The sequence below is a fragment of the Saccoglossus kowalevskii genome, chromosome 13 (assembly GCF_978046115.1).
Source record: "Saccoglossus kowalevskii chromosome 13, keSacKowa6.1, whole genome shotgun sequence".
Taxonomy (NCBI): Eukaryota; Metazoa; Hemichordata; class Enteropneusta; family Harrimaniidae; genus Saccoglossus; species Saccoglossus kowalevskii.
The window spans coordinates 9,530,389-9,554,200 of NC_140653.1; the positions used below are offsets into that span (position 1 = coordinate 9,530,389).

Consider the following 23,812-nt stretch of genomic DNA (forward strand, 5'->3'; position numbering starts at 1 on the left):
TTTCTAAGCTTTCTTTGATTTTTCTTTGTATGTGATTTGAACATGCTTTATGTGATGACTTAACAGGAATATTTGATGTTAACTAAATCAACATATTTCACACTAAACTTATCTGTGATTGAGGTTTACCGTGATCATCTGGTATTGTTATATAACCTCCAGTATTATCAAAATTGACTAATTGCTTACTAAGATCTGGAACATAAAAAGAAATTTTAAGTTGTCTTTTGGCAATAGAATTAATCAACTAAATTGAAAACTTGTTGCAATTTCTTTGTATTATGTAGGTCACCACTGCCATGAAGTCGCCAACACAGACGCATGAATTGCTGAATCGCATGCACGGCCAGGGTCTGAGCGCGGTCTATAGGTTTACAAGGGGGACGTGTATATACTCCACGACTATGGTGCCGATTGAGTTGACGATTACAAATACCAGTGATGTGGTTATCAAATGTATAAAAATGGGTGAAACTAAGCTGAAAGGTGACATGAAAATACATCAATTTCAAGAGATTCCATCGTTGGCTGTCGGGAAATCAGTCAATACATCTTTAGGAATTGATTTCGCGGACACAACTCAACCAGCAAACTTTGAAATCTGGTAAGTTCAAGTTGAGTCAACGTCTTTGGCTGTTGTCTTACAATGTATGTTATGTATGAATACCTAAAAACAAATAAAATTTTTGTCCCACTTATTGTGCGTTTATGAATAAAAAAGCGTTTTTTTTATATACCGTATTGCAAAGCCCTCAGCGGTTAGCATGATTACTTCACATCAGGGTTCTGGGTTTTATTCTCTGAGCCAGCATTGAAGTAAAGTGTCTGCCTTGCCTTCCAAACATGTGGAATAAGGTTTGGATGACTTTGCACATGCACAAAAAATTAGGAGACACAGCATGACTTTTCGCCTAACACACACAAAAAAAAGCAAAATCAATCAACTAAAGTTGGTTTTGTGAAAAATCACCTGACATTGTTATGTGCACTGTAGCTGTAATGACTCACTCAATATATCAAAGGTGTCATTTCCTCATTAAGGTTTCAAAGGATTCTGTTGATTTTACTAGAAACTGAAAATCAGAATTGTTGAACAACACCTGAAACAGATTTATATCAGGCATGTGTGATACTTTGGAGTTGCAACGATTAACCCTGTATGTATGATATTCAAATATCTGACTTTCATTTTAATGTTTTTAGCACTGAAACTAGGAAGTTCAACGTGACAATCAATGCACCGGTAGGAGAACTATTACAACCAGTATCTATGAATGAAAAAGACTTTCTCGTTCAGCAAAGTAAGTGATGCTCAGTCATTTAAATAAGCTTTTGATGAATCTGATTGATTAATTCCTGCGGTGATACATGTAGGTGAAGAATGAAAATCAACTTCATTCATCTGGTTTTGTCAGTATCTGCCAACATTGAGTGTCTGATTCATGGGAGTGTCTGATGAATGGGAGTGTCTGATGAATGGGAGTGTCTGATGAATGGGAGTGTCTGATTCATGGGAGTGTCTGATTCATGGGAGTGTCTGATTCATGGGAGTGTCTGATTCATGGGAGTGTCTGATGAATGGGAGTGTCTGATGAATGGGAGTGTCTGATGAATGGGAGTGTCTGATGAATGGGAGTGTCTGATGAATGGGAGTGTCTGATGAATGGGAGTGTCTGATGAATGGGAGTGTCTGATGAATGGGAGTGTCTGATGAATGGGAGTGTCTGATGAATGGGAGTGTCTGATGAATGGGAGTGTCTGATGAATGGGAGTGTCTGATGAATGGGAGTGTCTGATGAATGGGAGTGTCTGATGAATGGGAGTGTCTGATGAATGGGAATTTTTTTGTGAGTTTGCCCATAATGGCTTGTATTTCCTCTAATACATGGGTATAGCTAGCTTATGCTCCAAATAAAACCACTGCCATATTAAAAAAATTACAGTGCATGTGATAACATGTACATACACATGCTGCTCTTTTAATGAAAATGTTTAATAAATACTTTGTCCATGTGCGGAAACGATTGCTGATATTATAAAGGTGTATTCAGCCATGATTCAAGAATTATGCATTACCGTAATTAATATGTATTTCTGGCATGTTGCAGCCTATTTTTCAACTGGTTATGATTCTTGTTGGGGTATTGTGCCTTGATATTGTAAAAGTTTGATTTCGCTACTATTGATGCACCAGAAATCTTCACTATTATTTATACCTTTCAATCGCAGGTAAGCTCCGGGGCATGAATGAGAATATTGGCAAAGTGGAAATACCGGCCGCTAACAATGAAAGGAAAAAAATCATAGAATGCATTGCCGACGTGGCCAACGTACAAGTAGTTCCACTGTCTGACTTAGAGGAACAAGTTTACCGGTTAGCTGGTCGTACAGCGTCAACAGGAGCTCTATGTCTCGTCAGTGTGAAGTCTAATGACAGCGGAGAGGGCTCCATTACTGTGAACTGTGAGAAAATGGTGATAGGCAATATGTTAGTCAAAGACATCAAAAATTCTCTAAGTAAAGTGAAATGATATTCATAACTTCAAAACTCAACAAAAGCTGTCTTGAATGTCTTAGACTTAGAATCTAAATGTTGGTCTTTTTCTCACTTTAAACTGTTTATCCTCTCGTGTATATCAAGATCTAGGACTACCCTTGCAATAGCTAATGGAGCAGAACTTTTAAAATTGTCTATATGCATTAATTTTCTTTAATTCAACCTGCTCCTTTTAAAGCGTCATCTTCGCAACATAGGTAATGTATTATTCACATGTTGTAAACGTTGCATGTGACCCATAGCGAACATGACCCGGCACAATAACTGTGACACTTTATCCCACATTAAAAAAAAAAATGCTATCATCTGTACTTGATGCGCTTGTCTGTATTTTTGTCTTCTCTCTTGGTTGTTGATATTTTTTAGATAATGTGATAGTATCACATGCAAAAGCATTTTGTGACATTGGAGCCTGTTTTGTAATTGTTAGTTGTGCAATGTTTATATTGAACAAGGTATTTATTTATTAAAAATGAAACAAAAACTGTTGTTGGTGCAATCTCTTGATTGCCCAGCTGATGCATTATACTCCTAATCATGATTCTGTAATGTCTCCATCTTGTAGTAAATTCTAATAGCTTTATGGATTTTATAACTTTCTTTTCTCTAATGTTGAGGGCGCTTTACTCAACCAACTAAAGGCACGAGTTTCTGGGTAAGCTTAACTTCAATAAATACTATCACTATGAATAAATATTCATATTTTTGTCACTCTGTGACACCAGTGCTCTAAACACACTTGCAACTTTCCTTGGTCTCACCGAAACTATCTAAAACTAACAAAATTGTTCACATTCTGACTTAGAAGTGGTGATAATCTGGTTATATCTGTAAAAATTGTTGCGTAGTCTTACTATATACTGTAAAACACATTGAAATAGCTACATGCCATTTTAGCTAATTTGACCCAATGCATGAATTAACAAAATCTTAATTTAGCTAAAGTGTTAATAATCTCATTGTAATAATATACTTTATTTTAAATTAGCGACTTCTTGAATTAGCAAACTTTACAGATTAGCTTAAAATAGCATGCTAGCTAAAAAGACAGGTTTTACAGTACCTTCAGTTGTATTTACCTTTTTTTAGAAACATTTCTGATAAGTCTCATTTACAAGCCAGCCAAGCTTCATTTATATTTGGTCTTTCACTTGAGTTGAGTGAAGCGCAGTGAAACTTTTAAATACCAAAGTATACTGTTGTTGCCTTTCACACAAAAAAAACAAAACATTTTTTTATTCAAAATAAAAAAGACCAAGACCTAAAGTCAAATGAGAAAGTATCAAACTTTTGACGTCCAGAAGGTTATTAAAATCAAATGCTGTATAAATTGAAAAGACCGTGAAAACCAAACTTCTTGTCAGTTGTTCATTCGATTAGTTTATATACATAAAGAGAAACTGACAGTATCTTTGGTGATCGGTTGAGCCAGGTTGCACTTAATTCAAATACATTTGTGCCATCACTATTGTTTCTTATAATGAATTAATTCTCTATGTCTTCGATTCTCTTCCCAATCATTCAGACATCGTGATGCTGTTCCCAGTGTCCGATGTTAGAATGTTGCCTTCTTTGTTTCACCATTGTCAAAGGGCGGTGGTCGTGATAATTATGAATATTAAACTGTTTACAGTTGAATATATTTCTAATCGGCCACCATTCGCCTTTGTGTTTATTTTTTCTACTGTTATCAAAATTGTATTGAATTTGTCACATTGTTTAGCCCTTTGTGCCTCTATATTTATTTCTTCTGCATAACTGTTCTGTGATCCACTCAGCTATAAACTTGGCAGAATTTGAGCTGTTTGTATACTTACTTGCTGTACTGAATCTTGGCCCAATAAAACACTACTAAAATTTGCTTGCTGTATATCTATATGATGCTGCTAAGGAGCCAAAGTAGGAACTAGGGAACTTTGTCACTGGTTAAAAGCACAGTCAGTCAGCATGTGTATCACAGTGCATGAAAATACCTGAAGTTTTTCAACATTTCCAAATTTCACAAAATTAAAAGCAAAAACTCCCCCCCCCCCCCACAACTGGTATATTATATAGGCACTCTTCAAATAAAAACATTGAACAAAATCATGAAAACTAGTTTCATAGGTGTTTTTCAGTTTGTTTTTTTAATAAATTGTGATTAGCAGTAAGCAGGGGACAGCTATGTTGATTCGCATTGGTTTCCTATTCACATGAAACTCTAACCTGGAAATGTTGAAAACCATGTTTCAGAACTTTCATGCACAGCAATACACATACCTGCTGTCTGGTTAAAAGAATTAAACATCACGGTACTTCTATTACTATAGAACTGTATACTATTCTTGTGAAATAATTTATGTGGGCATTTCCTGACCAATTTCTCTTCCATTTTTAAGAGTTCTTTAGTTAAAAAAAAATATAATGTTGGAATGTTAGCTCTGGTAACTTGATTAGATGTACCCAGTGATGTATTTATTGTTCTTTGCTCTGTTTTTGTGTGAGTGAAGCATGTTATAGATGAGTACATGGAAAATTATGCAGCATATAAATGTATAAAATGAAAATTGTGAATGAAATAAACTATGAATGTTAACTGAAATTCATTTTGTGTGATGTATTGTCCTATTTGTGCTTATGTAAATGACAAGTGTGTCTATGGGGTTTAATCATGAGATAAGTTGCTATTTTTGGTTCATACACAATTCTGAGATGAGCTTCAAATACAGCATATGCGGTATACGAAGGCAGCTCGTACAATCAAAATGAAATCTTGCCGACCAGAGTAATGAAATCTACAGATCACCTTGTTTGACCAATATTTCTATTTCCAAAGCATTTCTCAGTTACAAAAAAGGCCATTCCAGGATGGTATTTGTGTTCATACAAGGCTCTTGAAATAAACCTGTATTAAACAATGAAATTACTGAGATAATCTGATGAGTTTTGGTTCAACTTTGTGCATATTAATTATCTAGTTAGCATAATACTTGACCAGTTTTCTGTTTGTTGTAATGAACCATGTTTTGTTATCAACTTCAATACTGTGGATCAGACTGCTTTTACAGTTTTCATTTCATACAGCTGTAATAGATGACATGGTTCTTAACTACTGGTCTTGTCTCCTGGGGAATCTTTGTCATTGAAGTTTTTAACATGGCAAACTGAGGTATTATATTGCATGTATAATTTTTGTTGAATAACTATCAGGCAATCATACCCTCTACGAAAGTACCAGGATGTGTGACCTTAGGGGTCATGTATAAAGCAATGTTTATTTAAAAAACACTAGTACATGCTTGGCAACAAAATGTTAGTACCGTAATTATCTGCCTTTACAAAGAAATATTTGTATCATTATACTGTAAATGTACACACTAGTATTTTAATTTAATAAATCCTTTATTAAATTAATAACTCTGATTGTATTATATTTTACTCCTATCTTGTATCAAGGAGCACCCTCTGTGTTAACCCTTTAAAACCATAGTCACCTTACACAGAATAAACATATATTTTTTATCTGATCCTGTAACTAATGAGAAATAATGTACATTTAGTTCAAAATTGGAAATGCATATAAAGTGTAGTATCAAAAATTCTTCTGTAAACAATGGAAAGTGAATGCGACGTCAATTAAATGTGAATGCTGACGTAGTTTACCTTGTACAAAGGAAAATACAGCTTTGACAATTGCTTTTATGTTTTTATTGTTTTTGGTGCTAGATGTGTAAGAATAGATAATGTCTTTCTAATTCCTCTTTCAGCAATAGTAGAAAAATAAAATTGATTTTTCTTTAAATAATAGAACTACTACTAAAAAACAAATTTGTTAGTTTTGTATATCTTTGAGTATTCTGCGATATTCCTTCTGAGACAATCGATTCATAATTTGGGGTAGCATGATGACGCAACCTCTGTCGTTGTATTTGGAGCAGTATTCAAGTATTATCTTCATGCAGTCCGGTTCTTCCTCATCAAAACACGTCTCACATGGACTGTGGGGATTGTCTTGATCAAACTCACACATGTGGTCAATATGCTCTTCCTGAAAATTACCATAAACAAATAATTTTACATTCATATTATTTTAAAATAATATTCAGTGTATCTCACTCCTGTATTAAATTTTAGCATGGATGTCTGTTTTATGTTTAAAAAAAAATGAATCCTGTCATTTCTCGTACATGTATTGTCTAATGATATTCAAATTATAACAGACAATATTTTTTGTGATCAAATATGGCCAACAGACGACCAAGTGTTTCATTTATATGTTCTAGGCCATAAGTTTATTGATTTGGTTTGAATATTTGCATACTGTTGACACAATAAACTCATTTTTATAAATATTTATAAATTTTAATGGCAGTGAAATCTAAGTGGCCAATCAACAAGCACAGAACACATTAACGTCATAATAACGTTCATGTTCCAATGAAAGGCAGAAAGTTGTATCTTAGTATACAAACATATTTGTAAATTCCGATCATCAACTTTCATTCAAATTTAAATATTTACTGTAAAATCTGTATTAAAAGCCGCAGCTTCTATTAAAACGATACAATGCAACAGAGGGGATGCGGCTTCTATTAGAGCATCTACACATATGAGGAATGATGAATTTTTGGTTCTCAATTATTCAAAAAGACTTCTATTAGAGATGCGGCTTCTAATGGTGATTTTATGGTAATAGTGACTGGCTCATAAACATAACATTGTCTACACCAACTGTTACGAGCCACTAATTCAAAATGAAGTGCATGCTGATTGGGTTATGTTGAACTTTTAACCTCATTAATTAAATACTATATATATAAATTATATTTTTTGCCATAAACAAACATGTGGCAATATTTTGCAATAATTTATATAATTTTCTACAATTTCTTGGTAATTTTGAACAAAATGGAAATAAATGTTTATTTACTGCCGATGTTTATTTACATTTTCGAAAAAATTATGGAAAAATTAAATTTATTACTACAATACTTTTTTGATACAGAAAAAAATGGTGAAAGTAACTTACTGGGCACATGTGCATAGTGGTGTCAATGCAGTGCCTTCAGAGAGACAGATATCACCGACAAACTCACCTCATCATTTTCAACTCCTATATTTTGTTCTGTTTCATAGTTATCAGATTCAAAGTGATAATCAGCCATTGTTTTATACTGAGATTCACATTTAGGTCTCGGTATTAAATCTGATGTGTTCTGTATCCATCTCTCATAATACGACAGTACACTACTAAATGAGTACTTCCTGTCTTTGCTACCCAAATCTGAAAAAGACAATAATGGTTCTAAGACCAGTTATTTCCTGGACACTGACATAAACCACTAGAGGGCGCTAGACACATGAGCACCATAATGACATGCAACACATGCACTATAAACCATTTAAATTGTTTTCATTTATACATATCTAATCATAGAATGTATTATTGAGTATGTTTGGTATATTTCTTAATGACAATACATACCAATCTTTGCTTGTTCTGGATCTCTTGGCACAGCTAGCTTATCTTTTGTTTTCCACCCAGGTTTTGATTTCCACCACATCGCTATAGCTTGTTGTCTACCTTCACCAGAATTAATCTGTGAATATTAAGACTGAATTACAAAGAGCTGATGCAACCCTTTGATATGTGGAATTGAATTTTTTTTTTTTTTTATAATTTTTAATCATCACAATAATCACAAGATTGTGAGTTTATAAAATGACTACTAATTATACATAGAATATTGTTGAAATTTTAGCATTCAGAACATACACCTTGCAATTCCAAACTCACACTGATTTTATAGGAGTGAATTATGAGAAACTCTGAGGGGAAAATGGCAGATAAACTTTGCAAAATATGTTTCGAGCTATATATTTTTTTGGGCTTTCTTCTATCAAATGTATTTTTTTTTTTATTTCCCATAATTTTTGGTAAAAAATTTGTTTTTAATTGCAGACCCCCCCCCCAAATTTGTATAAATTTCAATGGTAGTTGAATCCAACCAGCCAATCAGCAAGCACAGTGCACAATGACATCATTTGAATACATTCCAATGTTATTCAATCAGCAAATAGAAATCTCTCATTTCAGTTTGAATTGTGAAATTTATAAATATTTAAAAAGATGAAAGGAATGCCTTTGTTGATGACAATGACAATGATGCTGGTTTGTACCTGGTGCCACCACATCTGTGGTAAATATAGCATGTCACCCTCTTCCATTTCTGCCACAATATATCGCACATTCATTACATTGGGGAATTTATGGAGATCCACAACATCAGCAGGAACAGGGGAGAATCCTACAAGAAATTTTTTTATATATATTAACTATCAATTTTATTTAATAACTGAAAGGCAAGACAATTGGTCATACACTGTATAAATATTGCAAAACTTACCCAATGTATTGGCATCATCTGCATAAAGGTCATGTGAGTAAATCGGAGACACTAGAATCGCTCTCTTTGATCCTCTGATTACACACAACAAATTCTCGTCCGTGTCTTCGTGGACGGAAGAGTTCGTTCCTCCACTACTCATCCAAAAATAAGTTACAAAAAACTTGCTGCTGATTTCTTCACATCTAAGGCACAGTGGCATTATTACGTCATGTCGCATTTCGGGAGGTAACTCGTCAACCAAGTATAAATTTGAGGTGGTGTACTTGTCAAGAAAGGTTCCTAATTTTTGTCGGGAGAGAAAAACTTCCTTGTCGTCATCTTTGGTCTCCATTTTGAACTTCATGTCGCCGTACGTTTGGCGCAGGTACGAGTCGGACCATAGTTGATAAGCCATCCAGTCTTTAGCGACACCTTTAAAGAGTATAGGTCTGTGCTTAGAGACGAAATGCTGGTAAAAGTCTTCCGATGCGATCATGTAAGGCACTTCTTCTACGTAACCGTCGGGTGGTCGATGAGCACCGAAAGGCTTCATGTGGCCTCTTGCGAACATTTCATCGCGGCTCAGATCTCCGACAGAGTCGACACTGCACTCCGACACGTAAGGGTTTCGTCCGCAGTGATCGTCTTCTGAGTGGCTGAAGACACAGACAAAATAAATAGCAAAAAGACACAGTTTACCAAAAGTCTCGTCGAGCGAAGCCATTTCGTAAACAACACATGCGACACTTCCGGGTTTGAGTTTTGATGGCTTGGGATATGCAAATAATCACTTTGTTGACCCATGACCTTCGGTGTTAGTATTGGTTTCATATTCGAAAAATAGATTCATTTTGTTTTTCGCGTTTGAAAGTGAAGATGATAGAAAACGTATTACTGTTCAAATTGTTTTCTTCAGTTAGTTTTGAAATATATTTTTTTTTCTGGAGGGTATTACTGTAATTTGTTCCGCTATAAAATTGTGTATTTTTCACAACAGCCTCAAAACACAGGTCATGACAGTTCGTCGGTTATTAAAGATTTTGTAATATGAAAGCTATTTTTTAAAATAAAAACATCCGAGTCTGTTTTGTTTTGGTCTCGAATATGATGATCGTGATGGTCATGATTCCACAATCCACCTTGTCTCGCTTTCGTCGTTGGTGACGTGCCTTTCTCCTCAAAACGAACCAGGTTACTTATAACACCGTGTTGATGGACGGTGCCTGGGTTAATACCAAACCAAGGCCAAACGAAAATGATAACCGGCCAGTGATTGAGGTTAATGCACAAACATACAAATAAATTTTACGTGAGCGACTCGTCAAAATTTATTTTTATGTTTAAACACGGTGTTGAGGGACGGTGGTTTAAACAACAAAAGCAGTAGTATTTGTTCAGGTTATTGACAAATCCTGGTCGCTTTCGTCTGGAAATTGTAACCTATTTGCCGGCCTATTTGCGTATGTTCGTGTGTTGTTTGTTTATGTTTGTTCGCTCGTGAACATTTACGCGGAACTGAAACATCCACGACGCACTAAGCACACTGTCGTTCTCAAACTCCCACTGTACATATATTCAATTTTTCGACAGTCCGTGATATTATAATAAAAATAAAGAACTCCGCACTGTTATTATTGTGTGTTATATATCATCACTATAAGAATCAGAGGTTTTTTTTTTGACGTCATAGCTTTACATTACCTCACTATAATGTAAACCTTTATTCGAAAGTGAACAAAAAGCCCCTAAATTTAACTAATTTGTTATTCTGTTGGTAACGATTTATAACACAGCTATACAGCGTCGTGTTGGATTAGGTGACTTCGCGCCACACGCCCCCCCCCCCCCCAACGCATGACGATTCATATCATCTGGATTACGCATAGTTTCTCTGCGATTTACGCTCCGTAATCTTAAGCGTAGCTTGGCCCTCCCAATACATTTTGCTGGATCCGCCACTGATTGAACTGTAGGGGGCTTTGGGGGGCTCACATCTTTTCCAAAGAGCCGTGTTAAAAATCAACTGTTTACCTCTCCTGTTTTCAAGCAACGCGTTACTTTAAAACACACACACACAAAAACAAAAACAAAAACAATTATGGTTATATCGTTGGACTTTCCATTAATTTTACTGGGAAGATTGTTTTGAAGATTTTTTAGTCTAAAATACTAGGAACCGTAGAGTTAGGTAAGTGTGTTCGATTTCTACTCATTAATTTATTCTACTTTGTGTTTTATTATTTTCCATATCACAGTAAAAAAAAACAAAACATGTATTTATCTCGTCTACTAAAAAGTTTTGACCGAGGAGTGTCCAGCACTCTCTGACTGCCGGGTAGAACCCTGAATGTTGTATGAATAGAAATCGATAATTATTTTCAGTCCCGAAAACAAATCTGAATCTGAAACTAACTCCAGTGTCTCTAATGAGCAAGCGCAGTTGAACAGATATTTTAAAGTTGACGCTCCTTGATTCGCATTTGCTGTTTCGCACGGTTCCCGTTATACACATCGTCAATATGGCTTCTGCTGACCCAAGGATTCGTCAAATCAAAATTAAGACTGGTGTAGTGAAAAGGTAAGTGTCTTGAATTACTGTAACATCAATATAATCACTTACGGCTTCCGATCGATTCTCAAACAAACAACATGACAGGTCCGGCCATGCCAGACACAGGTGGACTGCAGGGCATAGGAACGAGGGTTGAAAATAAAATGGTTTTATGCTGTGACTGTTTGCACAAAACTGATAAAAATCCCGTATCCGTTTTTGAATATGGTGAATAATTCGATGTTTTGTAGATGAAATTCCCGATTAAAAAACTATATTCTATGCCACAGTTATATGGAATTGTAACATTTATCACCCCGCGAAGATGTGCTCTGTGTAGGTCATCCTAATCGTGGTTACGTATATCACAGGCGCTCGGAACGTTTCCTGGATAATATAAAATGACCTAAAGTGGGATCGGCATAGTTAGTCAGTCGCCGGTACAATCCCCTACTACTCATATAATAACACAAGGTAGGATTGCTGCAGTTGCAGTATACGTTGCGGGGCGACCAGAGAGCTGCAGTTCCCTTCCCTAAAGAAATGCACAGATTTTTAAATATGCCAGTTCTGTATCATTAAAATTGTGATTGTAATAAAATTACCTCGACTTGCAGGAAAAAATAGACAAATATGTTCTCACAAATATATCTGTTACTGATTACAGCAAGCTTTAAGCAAATTTGCCCGTGTAAATGAGACTATTTCACGTTAAAACTGTGCCGAAGTGAAACCTCCGATTGAACGCCGCCATTTTGAAGCCGACCTCTATCACGTGACTTGGCTCTTTTAGTGACGAGTGTAATCACGTGACTACAGCAGACGGCCTCGTCATTGTCATGTGATCAGGTCACATGACAGAGGTCATCTTGAAATCCGTCGTTCAATCGATTAAATTACGTTCGGTCTAATTATACACAGAAATATATACTTTTCAAGAAGAAATAGTCCTTCATTTTCGGTCAGTAGATACCTAAGATGTTTGTGTTTGCAAGGATAACTTTTATTCGTTTTAAATTTCATTGAAATCGTTCGATAACATCAAAAATAGCGTGCGCCCCGGGATCCCGGGGCGGCGAACTGTGCGGTTCTCAATGGACGCGATCTGCAGCTCTATGGCCGCAACGTAATATCAAAATAGCTTAAGCGGCCAATAAGAGCTGCTAAACTGCAGCAAAAGGTAGGAAAGCGTTGACACCATGACATCGAAACTTCCCGAAAATAACACTATTTTCCAAATTATATTTCGATCCGCTTCACACAACTCAAGCATGATATCGGTAGAAACTATCGATCGACTTACATTTCCTTTATTCGAACTAAAACGGGTTAAATCCTGTGAAAATCGAAACACCAGAGCAATATGAATCAACCCGTCTACGGGATATTTTGAAGCAGAGGCTCGTGCATGCGCAGCTCCACCCATGCGCAGTTCCAAACATTTACGCATGCTCGGGCCTCTGCTTCAAAATATCCGCGTAGACGGGTTGATTCATATTGCTCTGGTGTTTCGATTTTCACAGGATTTAACCCATTTTAGTTCGAATAAACTAAATGTAAGTCGATCGATAGTTTCTACCGATATCATGCTTGAGTTGTGTGAAGCGGATCGAAATATAATTTGGAAAATCGTGTTATTTTCGGGAAGTTTCGATGTCATGGTGTCAACGCTTTCCTACCTTGTGTTATTATATGAGTAGTAGGGGATTGTACCGGCGACTGACTAACTATGCCGATCCCACTTTAGGTCATTTTTTATTAGCCAGGAAATGTTCCGAGCGCCTGTGACGTATATAGCTTTTGGGGACTTAGTAGGTCCTCTATTGAATCTGTTAGTATATTTGGCAGTGTCGGTGTGCAGACTGTATTGTCGTGTAAACCATGAAGGTAAAGAACAGATACATACCTCCATGTGTGTATTGACAAACGCAACAGAAGACCTAGCCCTGCGTACAGTGCTGTGTGTACGAATTGGGGGCATTTCGCCCAATTACCTGTTCGCCCGATTACCTGTTCGCCCGATTACCATTTCGCCCGATTGCCATTTCGCCCGATTACCAGTTCGCCTGATTCCTCGTATGTTTGGTATTTACGTGTAGTCAAAACAAGATAACGTAGAAGTCGAAATTTGTTTTTATAAGGTGACGAACGTGAAGTTTACAACGGGGTTTTAACGTAATTTTATGCCGTTGCCGCCCCACTAATCCCTTTACTAGTACTAGTATAGGGTGTGAATGCAGTGAGTACACCACAGATTAAAAAATGTATTTAGTGGGTAAACAAAGACTGAGTACTTAAATAAAGATTAAGGCAACAGTTATTAAACATGAGGTATTTATAAAATAAATCTCCTCGTGCTAGTTGTTGGATTTTGGGGTGTACCTGCATGGTGTTCGTGGTACCTGATATGTTCATAATAGCAAGGATACAGTGCATTATGGAAATTATATATATTTAGATAATGTATGTAGCCTATAGTGTCAACTCACCTCGATGGTGAAACAAGTGAAAAATCTGTGTATGACGGCCGATGCATACCTGTCCCATTGCCTGTCGGCTGCCCCTCTATTGTGAATGGGGATGACTTCCCACAATGGCGGACATCAGTTGCAGTGTTTGCATCGGCAAGAAAACCCTGACTAAAATGCAATCATATGGTAGATTTTATGCATTTTACCAGATGTACATTTCGAATCGAAACCCCCAGTAGGCCTACTATGTAACATCGGTAAATCAGGCGAAAAGGAAAACGGGCAAACCTGTAATTGGGCGAACCGGTAATTGGGCGAACTAGTAATCAGGCGAAGGAGTTCAGGTGAAGTGGATTTCAGGCGAAGTGACTGTACCCCGTGTGTACGTGTTCGGTTGATAGATGCTCCCCACCACAGCCCACAGGCTGTCTTTACGTTGCTTGGTTCGTGGTTTTGACATACAGTATGTAAATCGCCTAGAAACAAACAAAAACCAAAAAACACACCCTAAGTTATACACTCCTATAACTAAAGAAATAGACAAGGTAGGAAACCTTTGTCCGTCAAAATACATAAAGAAAATTTTAAAAAAATGTTCCCATCAATCATTACTATTAAAACTAGCCACGAACAAATTAATTTCTAGTCTATTGATCAATCTTTATTTACCTTTGCTTATCTTCATCCTGTATATTTTGGTGAAAATGTCACAAAATCCGACAAGGTAACAACTTCTTAGGTGCGGCCATTTTATTAATGCATGCGCAGACATCCATTCCTGACAATGATATCATTTGTAATGGTTGTTACGAATAACTATATTGCCATTTCAACTGATTTCAGCTGGGATAATACTTATTTTTAACATGCGCACAAACTCCGGTGCGCGACCAGACTTTGTCTATGGGGGTACGCAGGGATGTGGTGGGGACATCTATCAACCAAACGCGTCCCCTTACACACAGCACTGTACGCAAGGCTACAGTGGTCCTATCTTGACCCAAAATGCTGCGGAACCACAACTAATCTGGTAACTGTGTACATACAATGTAATAAACAAATAATGAATGTCTTCCACGTTCTAGGCTAACTAAAGAGAAAGCTATGTATGAAAAAGAATCAATAGAACAAGCAGCAAAAGTTCAAAAAATGGAAGATGAAAAGAAGGATGAGTACGACATCAGGAAACAGGTTGGAAAATAAACAGAGCTGTAGCTGCAATTCTGTAGCTCATGTTTATTTTATTTTTTATCATGGGTTATCGCACAGAAATGTGTGGAAACTCTGAAAATACCAGTGGTTCGGCAAGATTGTCATCATTTTGAAAGTGACATCATAGTATGTAACTTTCTGCCTTTTTTCATTGGATAATTAACATCTTTAGGAGCATCCTTCTCAAAATAGACGGCATTTCTTTCAGCGGAAGTAGTTTCAGTTCAGCCTGGTATGATGAGTTTATAGGCTTGTACTGATAGCAATCACTCCACAACAGATGAAATAAATAAATAACAAAAAATGAACAGCAATAAAACCAAGCTGCAGCTGAGTAAAAGATAGCTCAGCATGTGAAATGATTCAGATGTGAACAACATGCGCGTGAAATTTGATGTGATGATTGATGAATTCTGAATTCCAGTCCTATCTGGGGTTAAATACAAAAGAAAATTCTCAATATAAATATGTATATATATTTCTATCAATACACATTTTCAACGAAACTATTAAAATGCTCAATCGCCATTGTATTAATTGGTGTTATAACAAATAATAAAGTGGTTCTTGGTTTAATCAATAGAAAGAAGTTTTACAAGAATCTAAACAAATGATCCCTGACTGTGAGAAAAGGCTACGTAAAGCACACAGTGAACTGACAACCATGCTGGTAAGTGGTATCACCCCACAACACACAACTTTGGAATTTTCAAATGTTTACAAATTTACATCAGTTTTGAGAATTACCTGCATCCTCGCTTTTCTGTTGTACTTCTGATAAATCAATATATAATTCACATTAGTCACCGGTATAGTGGTTATTGCAGTCCTCTTATGATTGATAGATCCAGAGTTCAAATCTTATCTGGGCTCAATATCAATGCCAGTACTCCTGATTAATGCTGGGATATTGCCTTAATTAAGTTAGAAAGATGATTAAATATGTTTTCTATGGAGTAAATCTTCTGTGCACTTTCACTTCTTATTTGCACATTACATAAGGCCATGAGTAACAACAATATTGTATAATGTCAGAAAAAAATCAATTTTTGTCAGGTTATGATTGTTTTGTCTTTCTTTCAGGAAAATGAGAAAGACTTAGAAGAAACTGAAGAATATAAAGCAGCGCAAACGGTCTTACAAGAAGCGAATATTAAAGACTAGGTATTATTGTATTCATATCACTGATCACAAATCATTTATGATAATGATAAGAAATCATAATTTGTCTGTATCTGCACCAACCTCTGAATTTGCATCGTGCTTTGAAGGTTATCCTTCCCTGGGATCATTGACAATTAATATTGTAATTTAAAATTATGGAATGTGATTTCCAGAGATTGTACTTGCCCTGATTGAATAATTAATTTTTTATGCATTCTGTACAATATTTTCCTTATATGCATTGCGCGCAGACTTGTATCAAGTGTTTATGTATGAACCCTGATATGTGTTTTCTTGAGAATTCCATAGGTTCTGTGGTTATAATACTTGATTGCATTTATAATTTAATATGTGGGTAGCCATCACGTGATCATGGTTTGTCTAATGCGTAAATTTGACAATTGGCAGTTGTCATATTCAAAATACTTAGATATACAAATTATGTTCCTGATGTGTGTTTTGAATATCAAGTGCTAGTATAACATGTTTTGGTTTAACACAAATGAAATGAACTATGGTGTAACACGTGTTGCAGACAGCCTCTATTTCATCTCACATTGCGCCAATCTGTATAGATAATTTTGGGATTCACATTTGGTTATGTCTGACTATAATCTGGGAAAAATACACAATCAAATTTAATTAAACACATTATTGTCATACAATCTAGTTTTGTTTCATTATTGTTTAGGGGAACTATCTGTGTTTGTCTACATTTTTTTTCAGATTTATCCATATTCATACAATTTTTGTGTACTAAATAAGTAAACACATAGTGATATGGCGTGCGTTCGTGGTAATAGAATGTAAACAACTGAAAAATGGATTTTTGGCTGACTGAAAATTAATTTTTCAGCTGTCTGAGGTTGGGTGTATATGGGTACCACAAAAGTTTGTTGACTTGTATGGGTTGAAAACTATGAAATAAAAATTACAAAAAACTCAGTTTCTGCCAGCTCTTTCTGTCGTTGACAAATGTCTAAAATGAAACACTGTCAGCAAACACTTTGTATACATACTTACAATGCTTAGAAAAAATAATTGGAACCATAGATCAGTTATTAATCGAATAAAATAAAAATGTGTATCTTGGGCTTAACGGTAAATTATTTACAAACTGAGAGGCTCAAAATATGAACAAGGAAAACATTTCATATAGTTTATTTTAAACTCTTATAAACCCATTTGGTTTTGTTCATTGGTTACTTGACATAATTTATGCTAAAGATTATTCAACTTGTTTCAAAATTCTGGAGTCTTTATTCTGTCTGTTAATCAAATATTGTTAAGAGTGTAAAAATGTTAATGCTTTTGTTAGTACTTAAAATTTGATCATTTTATTTTGTTGTAAATTTTGATATGTTTCATTACAGTAAATAAAATGTCATCTTCTGTGAAAAAAACATGTACCCGGTATTGTTATTTTTGATGGCAGTGGAGCTATTCATATGGGTGATTTTCTGCTCAGAGTCTGGCAACTTTTGATATAAGGGACTTCTTGAAAACCCCTAACCCAATTGCTTTGATATGTACCCTTGGTATGTACTTTGAAGAGACCTTTTTCAGATTTGTTCATTTTATTGTGACATATTCAATTCAATTTTAGCAAATACATGTATTTTGGTAAACAACATTATTTTCAATTTACAGTTTAATGAGATATTTTGAGTATAGGGTCTCATTCAGCCAATCAAATTCAAATGTTTTTTTTTATTTTGTATCTTGGGCCCCCAAAACACCAATTCTTTACAATAGAGCAATTATGCAGAATGCAACGCTATCCTCTAATTCAACTATAGTTTGATACATGAACTGTGAAATTCTTTGGTGAAGTTCCAGGAGATTAATAAAAAATGTTATGGCAACAGCCATATAAACTTCCATAACTGTAATATGGCAAGAACATTGTGCTGACCATGGCAAATATATTTTAGCTAATAATTAATTAATAATTTAGTCCCCGTTCGGACGCAGTCCGAAAACGGGGACTTATGTTTTGCCCTGTGTGCGTCCGTCCGTCCGTGCGTCCGTGATCACCTGTATCTCGAACATGCATGGACCGATTAAGTTCAAACTTCACTCATACATCACACATTATATGGGACATATGCACATGCATTTTTTTCATGAACCGATTAACGATAGCCGAATAGCGGCCATTTTAAGGCCGAAAATGCATCAAAATCGCACATTTTCACCATTCCGGACCCGGATCTCAGTTATGCATGGACGGATTTTGTTCAAATTTGGTACATACATTAAACATAATAGGATCTTGATGCACGTCATTTTTTTGGGGGGATCGGGTTTGAAATGGCCGACTGGCGGCCATTTTGTTTCAAAGAATTCAGTTCTGGATCCGTATCTGAGACATGCTTGGATTGATCGAGTTCAAACTTCACACACACAAGGTACATCATGTCACAAATATGTATGTGCATTTGTTTCATGATCTCATTAACGATAGCCAAATGGCGGCCGCTTTAAGGCCGAAAATGCATTGAAATCGCACATTTTCACCATTCCGGACCCGGATCTCAGTTATGCATGGACGGATTTCATTCAAATTTGGTACATACATTAAACATAATAGGACCTTGATGCACGTCATTTTTTTTTTCGGATCAAGTTCGAAATAGCCGACTGGCGGCCATTTTGTTTTAAAGAATTCAGTTCTGGATTCGCATCCGAGACATATCTGGATTGATCAAGTTCAAACTTCACACACACAAGGTACATCATGTCACAAATATGTATGTGCATTTGTTTCATGATCTCATTAACGATAGCCAAATGGCGGCCGCTTTAAGGCCGAAAATGCATTGAAATCGCACATTTTCACCATTCCGGACCCGGATCTCAGTTATGCATGGACGGATTTCATTCAAATTTGGTACATACATTAAACATAATAGGACCTTGATGCACGTCATTTTTTTTTTCGGATCAAGTTCGAAATAGCCGACTGGCGGCCATTTTGTTTTAAAGAATTCAGTTCTGGATTCGTATCCGAGACATATCTGGATTGATCAAGTTCAAACTTCACACACACAAGGTACATCATGTCACAAATATGTATGTGCATTTGTTTCATGATCTCATTAACGATAGCCAAATGGGAGCCGCTTTAAGGCCGAAAATGCATTGAAATCGCACATTTTCACCATTCCGGACCCGTATCTCAGTTATGCATGGATGGATTTTGTTCAAATTTGGTACATACATTAAACATAATAGGACCTTGATGCACGTCTTTTTTTTTCGGATCAAGTTCGAAATGGTCGACTGGCGGCCATTTTGTTAAAGAATTCAGTTCTGGATCCGTATCCAAGACATGTCTGGATTGATCAAGTTCAAACTTCACACACACATGGTACATCATGTCACAAATATATATGTGCATTTGTTTCATGATCTGCTTAACAATAGCGGAATGATGGCCATTTTAAGGCCGAAAATGCATCAAAATCACATATTTTCACAATTCCAGAACCGGATCTCAGTCATGCATGGATGGATTTTGTTCAGATTTAGCACAATGTGTTGTACATATGCAGGTGCATTTCGGTCATGATCTGCTTTGAATGTATATGTCACTCAAATATGAACGGAACGGGGACGTGTCATTGACAATGACTTGTTAATACATAATTTTGTTTTGAGAAACTATGACTGGAGCTATTTCATCGGTATAGTAATAATTAGTATATAATTGCCTCACTTTATTCTAGATGTGTGACAGTTGATCTGATATCGATTGTTGAATAATTGTATACTAAAACAATGCCTCTAATTGATTTTAATATCTTTCAAACTTTGAATGCATTTCACCCGTACCGTAACACAGGTAGAAACACCGATCATTCTCGCAATTCGTATTACTACTACAGACTTGAATTTTACAAATAATAAACACGCCATGTAAAATATGATACAAACACTGATGAGTGTAGTAGGGTCGGGTGAGAGTGAGACATCTCGAGTATGTGGTAAATTTTTTCAGGGTTGGTGCCAACTTTGTTAATGTTTGTATGTCTTTGCTCGTTTCCGTGGAATATGCGGGGTTTCATGAATGGATTTTTTGTTTGTTTGTAGAATATCTGTATAATTGAAATTGTCGCAATTTATACGTAAGTACCAAAGTGTTTGCTTTCTAAAAAACTATTGGGGAATTGTATGACATCATGCCCGTTGAGTCATTTATGTTTACATTGCGCCCTCTCACGGTGGTGTTTAAATACAGTCCTTCGAGATTGGGAGCGGGAAATTAATTAGTACACAAGTATAATTGTTAGACTGATTCCAACATCGTCACTACTCGTCGCGTGCGCTACTGTGACGCCACTATAGACGACCGTAGGATGATGCGACCCGGTGTATCATGCTACGTTTCAAATAAATAACCGTTGATGGCAGCATACACTAACTGGAATTATGTTTTATACTGAACTGTGACAGCCAGCCGGGGCGATGCGGAATTCGGACTGGAAAACGAGTCTAGGAAGATTTGTAACATGATAAATTCAATCAATGTGTCGATTACTTTAGTATTATTTTCTTATTGGTAAATTGTTTAAACCAAGAACTTCGTATTTATCTTGTTTTGATTGAACCAGGCGGTCTTTCGGACCATGTAGGTGTGATGAATTTGTTTTTGCGTATCTGTTAATCGATTTAATTAATTGATTACTAACGAATTGCTGTGCTATGTCTGTCATCGTTTAGGTCTATGCGAGGTCCTGCACGGAAATTGGCTCAGTGATTTGGAACTAATTACGAGATAACCGTCGCTATTCTGACTACTATTTCTGACAGTTTGGCATTTGCAGTTATTAATATAGTGAAGATTAATCAAAAGATATGACGTATTCAGTACTTAGTGTGATTGGCTTTATGATTGAAGGCCACGCCTTAGAGTCTTTATACTGCTTTGTAATTGGTTAAGATTTTGAAAGTGAATAAAGTTGTTTTGAGTTGGTCTTGGCGAGTACACGAAGACAGACGCAGTCCAGTCCTGGAGAGTCTTGGAGCGAGTCTTGACGCAGTCTAGAGGCAGTCTTGGGTCAGCCTTGCGATAGTTTTTGGGACTTTTCCCCAGGGCGTTGTGTCTTATATAGTGCTCGACTGACCGACTAAGACGAGAGTTGAAACGTATTTCGTTGTGTGTGTCTTATGTGACTGTAAAGTTTAAGTGACTTTCCCGATCCCGTACCTCAAAGGGACGCGACAGAGAGACGAGACGAGATTCCCCCCTGGCGCGTGTGGAGAACTCGAGGAGAAGAAGAATTTACCCCTGATATAGGTACAAATAGTTACCTCCATGTTCGGACCAATTTAAATTTCGCTACTTTCGGGAGATATATGATTACAGACTTTGAATTTTATATTAATTGGAGCATTTTTAGTTCTGAAATGTTTTGTGATTTGTGTTATTAAAATCACAATTCACATTGGTTTGCCACATGTAGCCCGTATGATCTGTGGCCATTTAAGTACATATATGTATTTAGTTTCAATGCACATTAAAATCTCGTTATGTAACTACCATTTTTCCACCAGGACTAAAGAAGAATTTGACATTTGTTTCAACTATCACCAATAACCCACCAATTCCAACTACTGGAGGTAGATTCTCTAATTACAGTATTTGGAGAATTTACCAGTTTATATACCCGGGAGGGGAGGGGGCTATATAGAACTTGCCTAATGGGGACGTGCCTCTGAAATGGGTCTAATTTTTTGGGTTTCAGGTATAAGTATCGGTCTTATTTCTGGTCAAGATAGGTATAAATATCGGTTATATTTTTTCCCATTTGGTATACTTATGGGTCCGTTTATGGCCAAAATACAAAGTTTAATACAAATAAAATCAATATACAATGCAACTGTTGGCTTACATGTATTTCTATTGGAGATGCTCTTCTTATAGAGCAAATACGGTAACTGTTATATTCAAGTTTGGAATAAACAGTGATGACAGAAATGGTACTTTAGTATAAATATGGGAATAGATTTTGCCACTATCCAGGTATAAAAATGGTCACACTTTTGAGCACTCAGGGGCACCTCCCTATCCAGCTATGTATCAACTGCCCCCAGATATATATACCAATGCTTGGGACTCGTTTTTCAGCGTCCATTTTCCCATGTTGCCCCGCAACCGACCTTTACACGGCAGAATACAAATGCGCATTGTACGTGCGATTATGACAGTTTTCAAGAATACATCGAATTTGAGTCGTATATACCATGTGTATGTGAGGGTTTGATGTTAAGCTGAATAAGGAAATGGTGTCGTCGTTTTGAAATGTGTACTTGTATGATGGCAGTGATGTAATACTGATAAGTGTAAATTGCCGACTCGGAGTACAAAAAACAATGAATAACGAAAGTCATCTGAGTTGAAAAGAACTTACTACTGATTGCTTTAATTCGAGACACAAATTTTCTCGAATTTCGCGAATTAGTCAAATATGCGAAATTTTGTTGCAGTGAAAATTTCTCCGGAGTTTTTAAAACCCAGAGTTTTAGTGACTTTTGAATTTGTTTTTCACGAATGCGATAAAATCATCAAATCGCGAATATTTCTACCAGCGTTACGTAGATGTTAATCATACCCCTGTTTGATACAGCCAGATGTAACTGGATGATGCAAATATATATAATAGTTTTCGCACAGTTTTCCTGATAATGATATACATTGGTGCCGGCCAAGATATTATTATATGTGTCTGTCGGTATACAGGCCGGACCCCAACCGACGCTGCCGTGTATTAATATACAGACAGACAAACCCCCATGACATACCCCGCGGAACCACGGCTATCGTGACAAGCGCCCTCAGCCGCTAAGGCGTTTAATGTTAGCACTGCTGTTTATTTTGTCATGATGAAAAAAAACGAACGCGAGGACTTAATGGTTACAAAGAAAAAAGACAAACGTACGTTTCTTTGCGGTTGATTTCTGCTACATACTCGGCATTAAACTAGCTTAAAATATTGGTATTCGGTATTCTCTCAATGTCAAAACTACCTAACTGAAAGTCTGATTTTTTTAAATATCTCGTCACGTGGCAGTTTCTGGAATGGACACGACTTGGGTCAGTCTCGTGTGATAAACATCAAATATATAAATTATTCAGAAATATTATACATTCAATAAACATATTCACAGACTTGACAGAAACGTAGTAATATTTTTTAATAAATAAATTGACAACAATTCTAACTATATAACCTCTGTTATATTCCACCCACTCCATTTCGGGATGCGTCCTCTACGTCAACACTGAATTTATAGTCACAGAGGGCGTGTAAAATCACAATTTACAAGTTTACAAACATACGAAATGAAGTTTCAATTATGTACCTGCCGCAACTGGAAGTTTATTTTATTCCCCGTAATAGGGTAGTTTTGATAGAAATAATTATTATGATCACATCCCGTTTACACTCATTCAGGCATGACGTAAAAAATCGAAAGGTAATTC

At 36.3% G+C, this 23,812-nt stretch overlaps 3 protein-coding genes across 3 annotated transcripts in view; 2 read left to right on the forward strand and 1 right to left on the reverse strand.

Annotated features, from left to right (window-relative positions):
- LOC100367803 (AP-3 complex subunit beta-2-like) overlaps positions 1-5,138 on the forward strand; it is a 127,178-nt gene extending 122,040 nt beyond the window's left edge. Inside the window, exons 20-22 of the mRNA XM_085506896.1 lie at positions 288-604; positions 1,204-1,301; positions 2,230-5,138. Coding sequence (XP_085363022.1) covers positions 288-604; positions 1,204-1,301; positions 2,230-2,531 — 717 coding nt within the window. The 3' untranslated portion in view covers positions 2,532-5,138. The remainder of the gene's footprint in view (positions 1-287; positions 605-1,203; positions 1,302-2,229) is intronic.
- Positions 5,139-5,792: 654 nt separating this feature from the next.
- LOC100367652 (bifunctional peptidase and arginyl-hydroxylase JMJD5-like) lies at positions 5,793-9,694 on the reverse strand. The gene is made up of 5 exons (XM_006812027.3): positions 8,944-9,694; positions 8,717-8,844; positions 8,022-8,136; positions 7,633-7,820; positions 5,793-6,584 (listed from the first exon to the last, which is right to left on the reverse strand). Exons 1-5 carry the CDS (start codon positions 9,647-9,649, stop codon positions 6,369-6,371), a joined length of 1,353 nt encoding a protein of 450 aa, XP_006812090.1. The 5' UTR covers positions 9,650-9,694; the 3' UTR covers positions 5,793-6,368.
- A 1,652-nt stretch (positions 9,695-11,346) lies between these two features.
- Positions 11,347-16,476, forward strand: LOC100367498 (tubulin-specific chaperone A-like). The gene is made up of 4 exons (XM_002731163.4): positions 11,347-11,503; positions 15,033-15,138; positions 15,743-15,829; positions 16,243-16,476. The coding sequence occupies exons 1-4, from the start codon at positions 11,445-11,447 to the stop codon at positions 16,321-16,323; spliced, it is 333 nt and encodes a 110-aa protein (XP_002731209.1). The 5' UTR covers positions 11,347-11,444; the 3' UTR covers positions 16,324-16,476.
- Positions 16,477-23,812: the final 7,336 nt, after the last annotated feature.